The following is a 15,000-nucleotide window of genomic DNA, read 5'->3' on the forward strand; positions in this document are numbered from 1 at the left end:
TCTGCAGCTTGGCGCGCCTCTGTGAGGACAGCTTGCACGACTCGTAGCACTCGGCCCAAAACGTGTTCAGCGGTTCCCAGAGCGTGTTGGATAGATCCTTCTGGTACGCACTGAACAGTGGTTTGATCTGTGGAGAAAAAGATCAAACAAGTGCCACGTTATGTGAAGGAAGAAAACACGCACGAATACGAATACTTTGTAAAGCAATCAATCTTTCACCATTCCTCGCAGGCAAGGGTCTCAGCCGCTAGTGTGTGTCCCACTGTTCAATGGGGCATCATCATTGGCATACGAGGAAGTCATAATCACCGATGACTCCTTCGGTAACCAGTGAGTAACGACAAACCTCTAGCCGACGACGCTTGCTGCTAGCGTAACGTTCGGTAACCTTTAAAGGGATCACGAAATGGAAAAAAGGGCCACCAATTCTTTCCTGTCCGCCTTCGTCTCCGGCTTCCTCCTCTCTCTCTGTTTCATTCAGGAACGAGGAAGCGATGGCCAATCGACAGGAATGGCAACAATATCGCATGCACCATCGTCGTCGTTACTTCACACGGGAGGAGTTACACAGAGCCACCAACCAGAGGACGAAGATGCTGTGTGGCTTTCCCTCGCTGTGTGCTGATCACAACGAACCATTCGATTATGGTATGCGATGATCACCGCTGTTTGCAGTCCCGTGATCACCTCTCTCTCGCTGCATCTCGCGCTCTCTTGTGGCAGCAGCGAAAGTGCAACAGCAGCAGCAGCAGCAGCACTTCCGCTAGAGCTGATCTCGCTAGAGCGGCAATAGCAGCATTGCATTGCGCGCCTGCATGTGCATGTGTTAGAAGGAACAACAGAGACCAATCATCGTCAATCATCTCGTCGGTCGGTTGGTCAGAGCTTGCAAATGCTTTCAATCGAACCGGTCCCTCGTCGCCGGGCGCGCGCTCCACGCGCTCGATGAGGACGAGCCTCGATCGCCCTCACCGATTGGCAGGAAGCAGGAAGTTAGGGCTAGGAAGCGGCCAGCTGGCTCGCCTAGCCCTTTAACAGCCCTTTTTTATTGCTCGATCACCTAACGCTACCTAACGTCTGCCTAGCGTTTGGAACCGGAAAGCGCAAACAAATACAGTCACGAACCGGACCCGGGAGCGGATCACGCGAAGAACATGATCATGTACCGGTCGAGCTGCAGCATGGATTCTCTGGCAGGAAATGAACAACAAACATCATTAAACGGGGATCGCAAAACTCGGCGTAGTCCACGTCGATCAGCGTAACCAGCGAGTAGCTGCCCCCTCCACTGGAAACCTGCTTCACCTTAGCCACGCGTCGCACGTCGCATTCTGCAACCTTCCCTCTTTTGGTGATCCCGATCCGACTCTACCGGTTCCTGTTGCTTCCCGTCTTGTGCGCGTGCGGTTTCGGTGATCTCCTTACCCCGTTACCTCTGCTGAGGGTCCTCCAGTCACAGGCAGTCCAGGCAGGCCGAGACGGTGGCGAATGTTTTGCTTTTGAAATTTTTGACTCATTTTACAGCACCATTCGGCATCCAAGTAGGCAGGCGTCCAAGTTCAAGGCTTCTGTCGTCGAGGTAGTAGCCTACTTAGGTCGGCGGGGGAAAGCTGTTTGCAGTTCTCCCCTCTGGCCAGTCTGGCCACAGTTCCAGGCGCGTTCGATACAAATGAGATGCCATCAGCTTTCAATTTAAGCCGGGCGATCCGGGTGGATAATGTGTCACATTTCGTACCCCCTAGCTACCTGGCCCCCTTTTCCAGTCGGGAGTACACACGTGCGGCGTGCACAAAAAAGTAAGAGTGACACATGTCAATGGCACACACACACCCCTTCCACCGGTTGGTGTGTGTACAACCAGTTTCGAACTGAACAGGAATCAGCATTCGTTTCAAGCAAAATATGAATTTCTTCAGTTTTTTTTAATGGGATTTGAAATGGTCCAGCTTCCTGGTCTAGGTCCAGCATTAACAGACCGCTTACTCGTGTCCTCTACAGCCTTGGGGTGTCTTTTTTTTAGATTTTTTTTTTTGTTATTTTTAAGTCGAATCCAAAATCGATGAAAATGGAAATACTTAATACGATTGCGCCAAGCACCAGGGGCCTTCCCGTGTGGTGCCAGTGGATGTCACCGTACGAGCTGGGACCCCACACGGGTACCGGTTTTCGTCTCCCAGCTGGTGAGTGGTTTTCCACTTTTCGCACGAACTCGTGCTCCCAAGCATTTTCTCCCAGCAGCAGCAACAACAACAGCACCGTCGTCACAAACAACAACGACGAGCGGTGCGCTCTCTGCTCGGAGGAAGGAGATAACCACCTTCCGCCACCTTCCGTTCCATCGGGCAATCTGTGTCCGATTGTATGCCATTTCTTTCGAACCTTCGCACCGTCGTCGTACACATACACACACGCGCGCGCTTTTCTCCTTCATCGTGAGGTCCCGGCGGAGGTCTGTCGGTTCGTTCGATCGGTTCAGTTCGTTTGGTCGGCAATGTTTTCGCGCCTCGCTTTCCTCCGGTTCCACCACGCTAGGCGCTAGCGGAAGCTACCGACCCGGAGCTGCCCGGTGGGATCAAAGAAAGAGAAACAGAGAGAGAGAGCGAGAGAGACACAGAGAATGTAGAAGAAGAGGAGCCCCCATTGGGTGGTTGGAAATTTATAAAAGAAGATCCTCCGTCGAGTGGGCCGGTTAGTTTTGCAAAGAAAGTTGAGAAACGCGGACCGCGACGGAGCGCCTAGACCCGTTTCCGTTCCGTTTTTGGGGGAAGGATTGCTCAAGTGCTTTTCCGTAGTGCGTGTGTGCTACTAGGATTTCCCCCCTCGGGGTGTATGACATTGCGTGCGTGTGTATGTGTCGTGAAAGACGTGTTTTTAAAGCACATAGCAGGCCGGGAAAGGAAAAAAAGGCGGTCGCGTCCTTAATGATCGGCGACGTAAAGAGATCGCAGATCGTGTAGTACTGTTGCTCGGGTGCGTGCTTGCCGCGAGTGAGCGAGTGAATTGAAGGTTACGGGCACACGCGTGCCAAGATGGCCTCCTGCTGGCAGCAGCTGCTCTTGTTGGTAAATATCTCTCTCTCTCTCTAAAACCGAAAATCCGCAAAACTGATCCGGGAATGGAAATGCAGCGAAAAGTGGTGCGATTTAGCATTTTACAACGACGACAACGACGTCGGAGGCGCGAGCCCCAAATGGCAGGCTTCCGTTTGCTGAGTGAGCTGAGGAGTGTAAGCGACGAACCCTGGCGTCATAAAATGCTAAAAGCATCGAGCGTACTAGATTCAGCAAATTGAGCACGGAACGGATTGGCCCCATCTTTTATGGTGAAGCCACCGAGCAGACTGTGCCAAACATGGCGCCGGTGAGATGGTGTTTTTTTTTCACACAATGCCGGTGATAAGAAACGCCCAGACAGGAAAAGACGCTCGGCGACGAAACACGCTATTAAACATTAGCAAGAGCTGCCATTGTGTTGCTACCATTAGCAATGTGCACTACGATGGGAAAGGCGGACGACATTGATAGCACGCGCACGCGCCGCGCCGTGCCGCGAGACCGAGACCAAATCAACGTAATTAGTGAAAATCACATGCAGCTCATTTATGATTATAGACGGGGGCGGCGGCGCATTATGTGGCGGGCGGAGGCGAAAGTGTTCCGAAGATGTCTGTGTGTGGCTTCACCTTTTTTGTCGACATGCCGCACTCTCGCCCAGAATAGTTAATGTAGCAGATCGACGAGCATCGAACGCACGCACGCACGCACGCGTGATGCGTCCGGTTTATTGTTCCGAAGTTCAAACGGTCGATGTGCATGCTCGTCGGCACGGTTTTCTTGCAGAAGAGGAAAACAAAACAACAAAGGAAGCTCCCTCCTCCGCCGGTCCCTAATCAAAATGCAATTCCAAGATTAGAAAACCATTTTTTTCCCCTAACCGTATCATTAATGCAACAAACTTGCTGCTGCTACACCCATTATGCTCTTTTCTTACAAGGCGTCACTTCCGATATCCATTAGAGATTTACATATCTACCTTCTCGGTGGAAGAGAGAGAGAGAGAGAGAAGCATTCATCCTACTGGTACACCTCTTTCTCGTCCTCCTGAAACGAAGAAGCGCTACGCTTATTAGCTAATGGCATCGGACGAGAACGTAGCAACGTAACAGCTAGACCCTGGTTGACCAGCACAAAACGGTGATCAGAGGATGCACCACGCACATCCCGCCATTAGTGACATAAAACCCTTTCCGTGTAACACCGTAACTCACTCTCTGGAGCTTCGCCGTGTGTGTGCTTTCGGGACGCATAAATATATCAATCAGCTCGGTTTTCCCTCAAGTTGCTGCTACTACTAGCCTGCGTGTGCGTTGCTTTACATAATGATGCCGCCTTAATATGGTGGCACGATTTATGTGGCTTATCACATCCAAGCAACCAAGCGAGCGAGCGTACGAACGAAATAATGTCAAGTGCGTGATCTCTTGTAATGCGTCGCTTTTTTGACTCCGAACAGCAGTAGCAGTCACAGCAACCATTGGCGTTGCCGATGTCATTTCCGTTTCCCTGGTAACTACTACCGCGGGTTTCCGAATCGGAACACTTTCTCTGCACGATTTAATGGGCGGGAAGAGACACACTGCGGGTGCATGGTTTTTTTTGCTGATTATAATTTCTCACTTGCGCGACCCTTCTGTTGTAGCATAATGGCTGAAAATGTAAGCGCAAAACGATGGCATAAATTGTTGCAACATAATGCACGGGTGCCCGGACCCGGATCGAGCCCGGATTACTACGATGGAAATGAAAAGCCGGGAAAGATCTCGCAGGGAATCTATCCGCACATGGAAGTCATACGTCTAACTTCACAACAAGACAGCACACTGTCGGACGACGGATGGCAGGAGAAATTGAAGTACGATCAGCACCACCATACCGCCGTTCGCGCAGATCCACAGCTGCAGCGAGCGAAACAGATTAGCAAGCGACGACGAGAACACCGCACAAGACGGTCACATTATCTCGGAATCGAAATCGACTTATCCTGCGGATTATAATGCGCAAATCAAACAGGAAAGTTACCACCACGGGTGGTGGGAGAGAGAGAGAGGGAGGAAGAGTGAGAGCGTCTTCTTGGGGTGCGCGACCGCACAAACGGATCGGTGGAAATCGAAAGTCGTAATGGTCATTTCCATCGACCCCATGGCGGGCGGGGAGCAAACCTGTTTTTCCTCACCTATACACCCCCCCATGTGAGTGTGTGTGTGTGTGTGTGTGTGTGTATGTGGACGGAGGAAAAGAAAAACTGGCCCAACCTCGAGCCATGTTGGAACCGCGCCATGCCATGCCACGACATGCCCTGGTGCGCTATCGCGTGGAAATGTAAAGCCACCATAAACCCACTTCGAACGCGCTTTTCGGGCGGCGTTCAGGCATGCCAGGCGGTGGAGGAGGTGGAGAGTGGGGGTTACCACGGTATACCGTCACCTACTAGGGCGACCGGCGGTCGATGACGGTCACCGTGCGGCACCGGCACGCACCACAAACATTCAATTGCGAAGCGATGGGCGTCTGCGGCACCCTTGCAGGTCACCGTCGTCGTCCCCCGTCACCACCGTCGCCGACCGATCTCCGGATAATTTATGTTCGAACCAAGGCGCTGGAACCATGGACCATTTGGGTGGGTTTCACCTTTTGCTGCGCCTAATGCTGGCTGCTCTAGCGACGGGCGACAAAAGCCGCGCACGACTCACAGCGAATGCATTCACTTGGGTGTGGGGCAAAGGGCGATGGTGGGGGGGGGGGGGAGCGGTTGGCCGACGCTCGTTGCAGCAAGATTGCATTCTACGACGTTGCACCGGGGCTGGGCGAAAGGTGTTGTTTCAAAGGGTTTTTTCTCGGTCATTCCAACTCGGTCTTTGGGGTTGGGTGTGACCGTCCTCCCGTGGATGGTGACCGGGGCCGGATCGACTAGACCGACTGGTATCTGGTACTCCCGCTAGACCCGCTTACCTTACCCTCCTTGAGCTGATGAAACTAGCAGGCGGCGAGAGCCGTCACCGGCTTGGGTCACGCAAAAAGCACGTGGCCTTCGACACGTTCTCGTGCGGGTTCAACTTCACGTGCTTACCACTGCCCTTCGCACGGTTTCACGTGCTGTGTGGTGATGGCGAAGAAGCGCGCACTCGGTATTGTGGAGAGCGGCCATTATCTTCTAGCGAGAGATCGCCGCCTGCTTGGTTCGTCGTTCGAGAATGTTGCAGAAGAATCGGAATTCTTTCTTGTAGTATGTTGTGCAAAGAGTATAAGAGCACAAGTGGCTTTGTAGTATTGAAAGAGGGATTTAACATTATACTTTTGTCCCAACATTCCCCATTTATGAATTTTCAGGAATGCAGAACCTTTCAAGAATGTCGTGGAAAATGTTTGGAACAATCGAAAAAAAAAATGCCAAAGATATCGTCATCATAACTTGAAAACTGGTTTACCAAATATTTTGACAATAAATCCTCTAAAAGGATGTAATTTTTGGCCCGAATTACCCTAAACTCACAATTACACATACCAACATCCGGTAAAATTGTCTATCCAGCACACATACAACACATGTTCATATGCGAAACTTCATTGGAACTCTTCTCTTCCTCAGCTCTTTGTAGCGCTGGTACTCGCGGAAGAGCTGCAGCCTGATGACGGCACACAGGAAGACCTAAAGAGTGATGCCACTGCTGCTACTGCTGCTGATGGTACCGTGGCGCTGCATCGCACCAAGCGTCACGATATCGAGATACATCGCGTGATCAAGCGACGTCCAAAGCTGCCGCCCGGCCCAGGATCGCGGGGCCGCAAACCGAGACCACCCCGGAGACCATCATCGAAACCACGCGTCAAGTACGGCCCCCCGAACGTCAACTATGCACCGCTCTCCCACTACGTACCGCAGAGCATCGAAGATCCGTTCAGTTCCAGCTTCGATAGCCCGTTTGCCGATCACCATCACCAGCAGCAGCAGCAGCAACAACAGCACCATCATCATCATGGATCATTTGGTGAGCCACCGGTAAGCAGTAGCTACAGCTCATCGATCCATCCATCACCAACGTTCGGTTCGCCTCCGTTCGCTTACGGCGGTGGCAGCAGTGGTATTGGTGGCCCATCGTCATCCATCATTACCAGTTACGAAGGCTCTTCCTTCGGGAAATCACCAGCCAGTTACGAGCTGCTGCCAACTGGACCCTCGTTCGGCAGTAAACCCGGCGGCAGCTTCGAGAGCTCGCTAAGCTTTGGCTCGTCTAAACCGAGCTACCATGGCAGTTCCTACGGTTCCCACAAGCCCACGAGCTTCGACAGTACCGCCTTCGGTGGCGCCGGTCTATCGAAAACCAGTTTCGGGAATGGTCCCAGTGTGTTCGATTCGAAAGTACCGTCCTTCCTGGATTCGCCATCCTCTCCGACGAGCGGATTTGATCATTTGCTTACCGGAAGCAAACCATCGGGGCACGGTCCGGCCGGTGGATACTCGCACAGCTTCACGCACCCATCGTCCTCCTCCTCTTCCTTGGGTGGTAAACTGCAGCCACACTTTGCTGACTCAACGGCCATCAACACCTACACGACACCGTCCGGGGCGAGCGGTAAGGGTAGTGGTAGCTTCTACTCGGAGATTGGTTCGTTCGGTCTCGATGCTAACGTCAAGCCACAGCTACCACTGGAAACGTACAAGAAGGATCCCTACAAAACGCCTCTCACATCGTACGAGGTACCGATAACGAACTCCAAATCGAACCTCTTCGAACCATCGCATGACTTCGATACGTCCGCGTACAAGCGAACACCGCATTATGGTGGTGTCGGTGGCGGTGGTGGTGTCAGCTCCACCCATTCCACCTCCCACAGTACGAGCGATGCAAGCGAGGAGTACATACCGAGCCTACCGACCCGGTACGATCAGGATCAATTCCACACGCCAACCAAAACGAACCCCAATAAACCGCCAGGCAGTGGAAACACCTTCCCGAACCTCGGCAGTGACAATGATCCTTTCACCTCCTTCACCTCGTACTACGAGGGTGCCTCGGAATCGCAAAAAATTCCCGTAAAAAGTCAACACCAACCAACTTCCTTCGGTTCGGATGGAACATCCGATGGTGAACAGTTCCCCGGTTCCCTGGCGGGTGGTAAGGGACGCATAAGGACGCGCAGGAAGAAAAAACCGATCCTACCGGGACCGACGATCGCACACAATCTCGATACGGACGATCTGCGCGATGCGTTCGGTTCTAGCTCCGACTTCCATCAGGTGGCGATCGATGCCGATGAGTTTCTCGAGTTTGAACCGAAGAAACAGATTAAACACTCGAAACCGGCGGGTGTCACGTTGTCACGGGTTGGCGATACCGAACGGGCACCGTCTAATTTTGTGCTGCTTTCGTCCCAGAACAAACAGTCGACGACCGCCGGGCAGTCGAAAGATCGACAACGGTCACCGCCGGCGGCAACGGGAAACAAAGCTACGAACGGTGATGATGGATCGAACCGCGAGCTGGGCACGAACTTCTTCCAAACGAATGCTGCTGGCCAGGGCAAGGGGACGCAACGGTCCGGGACAAAATCGAACGTCAACGATGAGCTGAACATACTTTCCATCCAGAAATCAAACTCCAAAAGTTACTACGCCGGTTCGAGCCAAGCCACGGCTGGATCCGCGTCGGTTCCGGTGGATTTGAGGCCAACGAGAAGGCGCGATATGCTGCACTATCGCAGTGCCGCTAGCCTCGACTATACCATGCTGGATGAGGATGATGATGATGAGAATTACGATGAAATTAGTGACATCGGGACGCGCTATAGGGGTCACCGGAAAAAGAAGGAACTGTCGGAGGCGACAACGAACCCATCGGTCACCGCGTGAGTGATGCGGGGGAAATGGTGATGTGGTAATGGTGCGGCGGTAACGCGTTCTTTTACGAGTAGGTGAAGAATGGAAAGACTATTTATATTAGATTAGCTGTAAGGTTAGCCAATAAACGAGCAGGCCCACCACCACGGCGCTTGGGATGCAGTAGTTGAACCGAGAGTGAAGAGCGTTTCCTTTGAGATACCAATCCGGATGACCGGTCTATGCAGCTAAACATGAGCCTAAGGACGATGTTGGCACTATATAGGTCCTTTACCTCATACGCCCGACATCACGCGGAGCTCTGAAACTCACACGACTGCTATTGGCGTACGCTTACGCCATAACGACTACCGAGGACTACTCAGTGCTAAAAGTCTGCTTGGGTCCTCCAGATTTAACACTGGCCCCTTAAGTAAGTATGTATGTTCCTCCTCCTTTTAATAGCCTGATCAGACTTACCTTTTTATCGATGAACGAGGTCCACTGACGGCTGGTACAGTACGTTTGGAAGTCCTGGAAGAAGATCGGCCCGGAAGAGGTGGCCGGAAGGTCGGGCGTATGCGTCGCCAGACCCAGCACGGTGCGTGACTTCTCCAGCAGCGCTTTCATCACCGGGATCAGGAATGAGTACTGCTCCGAATTATCGACCTCGATCGCGTTACTGATCGCTTGGTTCAAGCTGTACATCAAGTACCCGATTTCGGCCGGATCCTGATTGATGCGATTTTGCAGAAGCGCGTGCAGCTTGGCCGTCGCCATCGCCACAATGTCCGAGTTAGCGTTGTGTGAACACTTGAGCAGCAGACCCAGGCACAGGTGTGACATCTCGGACCAATCGTCGCTGCTACTCTGCTGAAACACCATCAGTATGTCCAGCAGCGAGAGAACACCGTCCAGTAGCTTCACGGAGCATTTCTTTGATCCATCCTCGTTGGGATCAAGCACCACCAGGTCGTAGGCCAGTCGAAGTAGTTGCGCCGCGTTTTGCTGATGTGTTACGGGCAGCTGAGCATTTTCTCCCAAATCGATCAGCGCCGCCTGGACGCCCATCTCTAGGATGCGCAACCGAAGGCTCAGATGCGAGCAGTACAGTTCGTTGTTCAGCGCGATCAGATTAATGCACGCCATCACCTGGCCACGTTCCTGCCAGGAATCGTTGGAATTCTCCACCCCGCGCCACAGGATCGTAAACAGACTGTTCGACACTTCGCAGACCAGATTCTCTTCGTCGTTTTCCTCATCATACTTGACACTCGGCGATTCGCCACTATTCCCCGCGCTACAGTCCAGCTCGTCGATGCTCTTGGTCGACTGCAGATCTTCCCTGCCCATCGATGCGGTGCCGGCCTGCGAGCAGGACTCGTCGAGGGACACATTCTCCTCGCTGCTACTGCTGAGCGATGATTTCTTCTTCCGGCTGCCCGCGGTAGCATCTTCGAAGCTGAGCGTCAGCGCTGTACCGATCGTATCCTGAATGTCTGATGTCTTCTGCCGTATTACCGAGTAGACGGACGTGATGGAGGACGTAATGTTGTCCACTACCGCTTCCTGTACCGTATCTGCTAGCTCTTTGATTTCATGCTCGATTGCCGTTGCCGCCTCGGACATGAACGAGTTCAGGTGCTTGCTTCCGTCCTGCACGTGCAGCTCGAGCGTTTCATCATCGAATACGATCAAATCGTCCCCGGTGGCGCTAACAGCGACCGATGATTCACTTTCCCGCTTCACCACCTCATCCATATCGGTCAGTATATTGTCCTGCTCTTTGTCTGCGGTCCCAGCAGCACCCCGGTTCTCTACCGGTTTCTTGATTAGCAGCCGTGCGATAGACTCCTGCCAGCCCACCTGTTTGGCGATCATTTGTGGTGCCTTCGGTTTGGTGAACGTACTCGTCATCAGCCGCCTGGCGATTTCCAGCTTCAGCGTTACGCTGCAGAGATTGGCGTGATAGATCAAACAGAGTGCCCCGGCGTAACCCATCTCCGTGTCGGATGCTAGGTTTAGGTCCAGCAAACCGAGCATTACATCCGGTTGTAGCTCGAATGGTAACATGAAGGAGAACAGCCCTGGATACAGACTGTGGCACTCAATGGTCGGCTCATACAGTCGCAGCGCGGCCTTGTGTTTGCTTGAGATGCGCTTCGTGTTCAGCATGCCGCCGATGAACTTGATCAGCTTCATGTGCACATCCCGCCCAAAGTTACGATCGATGAACAGCGTATACATAGCCTCGGCCATATGTGGCTCGTACATGAGCAGAAAGATTTGATCCTTCACGTGCTTGCCTTCGATCAACAGCAGCAACATCTCGATAATCTCACTAACCGTCCCTTCATGCTTTTGCGTCGTAAGGAATGTCAACAGGGTCGATATCTACAATGAAAAGAAAAAGCTTATAAGCGCTGAACGAATGGGCACATCATCATGCCGGTTTGCTGGCACGTACCTCCTTGATGTTAACCTCCTTTTGTATGTAGTACCGAACGATACGCAACAGAGACTCACGCACCATCTTTGCATCCTGTGGCGTAAGGTTGGTGTTGACGGTAAAATGCTCATGTATCACGTCTAGCAAATACTGAATGCCAAAGTTGCGCCGAAAATACTTCCGATCATCCTTGATGAGGGTGCTGATGTACTGGATATGTCCGATGACGATCTGGAACTGGGCCTTTGCCCAGATGCGAAAGTTAAACACCAAATCCCGATGCAGCACATGCAGCAGCTCCACGTGTCCGGTCGGCATTTCGTTCTGTAGCGATTCGATCAGAAGCTGCACCGCCATCAGCACGTTCACGTCAAACAACCGTTCATGACACCTCTGCAGCAGCGTGCTCATAATGGCAATCACATCGTTCTTCAGCATATTCTCCTTGTTCACCTCGCTACCGGCGATAAAGTTACGCACCAGACACAGAAAGCATGCGATCTGATTCTGTATGATCTTTGGTTCGGTCAGTGAGTTAAGCTGCAGCATCTCCCAGTCGCCAAAGTGTTCTTCCTTTAACGGCGATTCGACCGGACTGAGCGAGATAAGCTCATCGGAGGGTGGAATTTCCGATGCGGGCAGCTGCGCGATATAGTCCAGTACCGGAAGCAGTGCTACCATACCGCCAATCCCCGTCAATGCGTTCTGTATCGAGAGCGTTTGTGCCACGTTAGCGACAAGGTGCCCGTTGTAATGGTTGCCGGGTGCTAGATCCAAACACAGTCCATCATAGCAGGCACTGGGTGCAAAGCAAAACACAAACTTGGAGGCCATATCGAATGACTCGATCACGTCGGTTGCCAGCACACTGGCCACATTGGGACCGACCTCAAACAGACTCTTCAGATTAACGTTCGTGTCGGCCAACAAGACGGCACCCAGCTGACCCTTCAGACAGACCGCCTCACCGAACACTAGATCCTGCATTCCGATCGGATACGATTTCACGCTCGGATCAAGCGATGTGGTTGACTTGCTCGGTAGCGTAAAGTAGTTCGGCACCTGTGAGACCAACCCGGGGAAGAACGTCCGTTCGATGATGTTGGGGAAGAGACCAGACTTTGCTTTCTCTTCTCGCTCACCACTGGGCGAAGCATCCGGCACCGGACTCATTCGGGCCGAGTTGGATTGGTGTGAGGTGTGTGACACCTTCCGAAAGTTGTTATACGGTGCACCGATCGAGCAGTAGTGGAAGACTTCCGTAAACGAGGCGTACTTCATCGTTGAGCCCAGCTTTTGCGCAGCATCGATATACACATTGATCTGATGGTACGAGAAGAGGCGCTTCGGTGGCACGACGCTCACCGTGATCGAATGCCAGCGGCCGTCAAGCAGCTGTGGCGACTGGGTCGTGGCTGTGAAGAACTCCTTCTTCGTGATTACACTCACTACAAAGTTACCGCTCCTCTGGATGAAGAACTCGTACCCGGTCCCATACGTGGTCGTCAAGCTGAATAACTGACGCCGATAGTTCTGACCTCCCATGGTGCACTCCTCTTCCAATCGTAACCAAGCGTGAAACACGAAACCATGGGCGGTATCCCATTTTCGAATTTCCGGTATCGTTATTCCGCTCGTGTTGGTTTGAATGTCGAGAAAGTTATCCGGTGCAATGCCCAGTGTCGATCGATAATGCGAGATCCTCAGGATGGTTTCCAGCAGCTGCTTACGGTGTTCGAACTGTGCCTCGCGACGCAGCAACCTTAACAGGCTGTTCACTTCCGTCGGGAAGATGCTGTATTTCGCCAGCTCTTCGATGAGCTTCAGCAGATTGATGGTGCACTTGAATGATAGGCGATTTCCGTCCGTCAGGCACACGTCCACGATGCGTTTGATCGTCTTCTGGGCGCACACTTGCTGCTTGCTGTAACGACGAGGGCGATTTTGACGATCAATCACAACGTTTGTGAAGGACATGTATAACACTTATTTTCCTTACCATTGCATTGTTCCAGCACACTTCCTCAGCAACACCTCGCTAATGATGCTCTGCTCGGCTTCATCCGTCTGTGGAATCCATTCGATTAGCTTCGTAACGACAGACACGTGCACCTGACGGCTATCGGTGTCATCGAACGCAAAGCCAAGGCACTGTTCGATCAAGCCTTTCGACGGTTTACCGTAGCACTTCAGTCCATCGAACAGCACATTGATGCTGTTGGTGTGCAGCAGATTGTACTGAATTTTCTCCGAGTGATAGCATAACCTCTGCAATGCTCTCACTAGCACCGTTCCGATCATTTGTCGATCGACATTCCATCGCTGGGTAAGGAAACAAACAAACAAGGTTTAGTTTGACCATCGATGATCCTTCACTACCCTGTTGATGGTATTACCTTCGTTTGTTCTGGAATTTGCACCAAGCTTGATAGAAACTTTGCCTCAAACAGCGCATTACACAGCACCAGCTTATTGGAGTGCTCCGGAATGAACTGTTCGATCGTAGCGATCGATGCGCAGAGTGCTCCGACATCGATACAGCAGTCATTGTCGTGCGACAGCTCGAAGCTTTCCGTCGATAAGGATTTGGTGAGGAAATGCTCCGTTTTTAACAACTCATGGATCGCTCCGATGTATAGTTGGAATATGGTCAACAAGTCAATTTGGCGCTAAAAGAGAAGAGGAAAAACGAAAAAATTAAACGACATTGATTTGCGATTAGTCCAGACGATCGAAGGAAGCGTAACAATTATGTTACCTGTTCGGGACTAGATTTTTGTAGAATGACTGCCATCAGAGCAAAGCATTGAAGCATCAAACGTCGCAGTTCCGCTTCGCTATCCCATTTGGAGATTACATCTATGATAATGGTAACGGTCGCGGGGCTCACGGCACGCAGTCCATTATGCTATAGACGATGTGGGGAAGTGGGGATGTTCGAGAATCATGTTCGTTACTTGTCTGCGCCGCAACCAATCATCGAAGGCTACTGTGTTCGGCTACCAATAGTTATGCTTGTTATCCATAGGCTCAATGATGAGCCGCAAGGTGTTTATTGGTTAGGTGTTATTCAAACGTACAAAACATACTCGCACTTAGGCTTATCTACATTCTATATACAACATTGTTACGCTAATAAAAACGAAAACCACTAATTCTAGACGCTAAACATAGTATACCACACATTAACAGTACAAACACTGAAACAACATGCAATATAATGCGACAGGATTATCTAGAGCAAACTCACCGAAGCCCGCTTACTTCCTTCACCATCCGGATTATTTAAAGAATACGAATTGACATTTTGCAGCGGAACATTAACTAAAGCTGCCTGTAATGTGAGAACGTTGTAAAAGGAGGAGAAGAAGAAGAAGAAGGAAAAGGAGAGTATCGAGAAATAGGAAAAACGTGTAAGACAGCAAAGATCCCAAAACAACCAGTTTGCGAGGAACAAAAGTATGCAACATTAATCACTGGAGTAACCAAAAAGGAACGCCCAATGCACGAGAATGCTTCAAAATTTGGGAAGCCTAAGAAGCACCTCGCAGCAAAGAGAGACAGAAAGAAAAGGAGTGGAACACCGGAAGTAGAACCTCGTTAAAAGCGAAATTCAAGGGCGACGGCCTTACCTGAGATCCCGCAATGATTGCGCCCAGAATGTGGACCAAATCTTT

At 51.6% G+C, this 15,000-nt stretch overlaps 1 protein-coding gene across 2 annotated transcripts in view; it reads right to left on the reverse strand.

Annotated features, from left to right (window-relative positions):
* LOC125948489 (neurobeachin-like protein 1) overlaps nt 1–15,000 on the reverse strand; it is a 45,955-nt gene that overhangs the window by 29,767 nt on the left and 1,188 nt on the right. The window contains exons 4-11 of one of the 2 annotated variants that reach the window (XM_049674619.1): nt 14,956–15,000; nt 14,574–14,657; nt 14,082–14,231; nt 13,720–13,992; nt 13,323–13,645; nt 11,342–13,247; nt 9,355–11,268; nt 1–127 (exon numbers count right to left, since the gene is read on the reverse strand). The exon at nt 1–127 is cut by the window's left edge and continues 23 nt beyond it; the exon at nt 14,956–15,000 is cut by the window's right edge and continues 234 nt beyond it. In XM_049674619.1, coding sequence (XP_049530576.1) covers nt 1–127; nt 9,355–11,268; nt 11,342–13,247; nt 13,323–13,645; nt 13,720–13,992; nt 14,082–14,231; nt 14,574–14,657; nt 14,956–15,000 — 4,822 coding nt within the window. The remainder of the gene's footprint in view (nt 128–9,354; nt 11,269–11,341; nt 13,248–13,322; nt 13,646–13,719; nt 13,993–14,081; nt 14,232–14,573; nt 14,658–14,955) is intronic. The other variant, XM_049674620.1, reaches the window with a different exon arrangement.

The sequence above is a fragment of the Anopheles darlingi genome, chromosome 2, assembly GCF_943734745.1.
Source record: "Anopheles darlingi chromosome 2, idAnoDarlMG_H_01, whole genome shotgun sequence".
Taxonomy (NCBI): domain Eukaryota; kingdom Metazoa; phylum Arthropoda; class Insecta; order Diptera; family Culicidae; genus Anopheles; species Anopheles darlingi.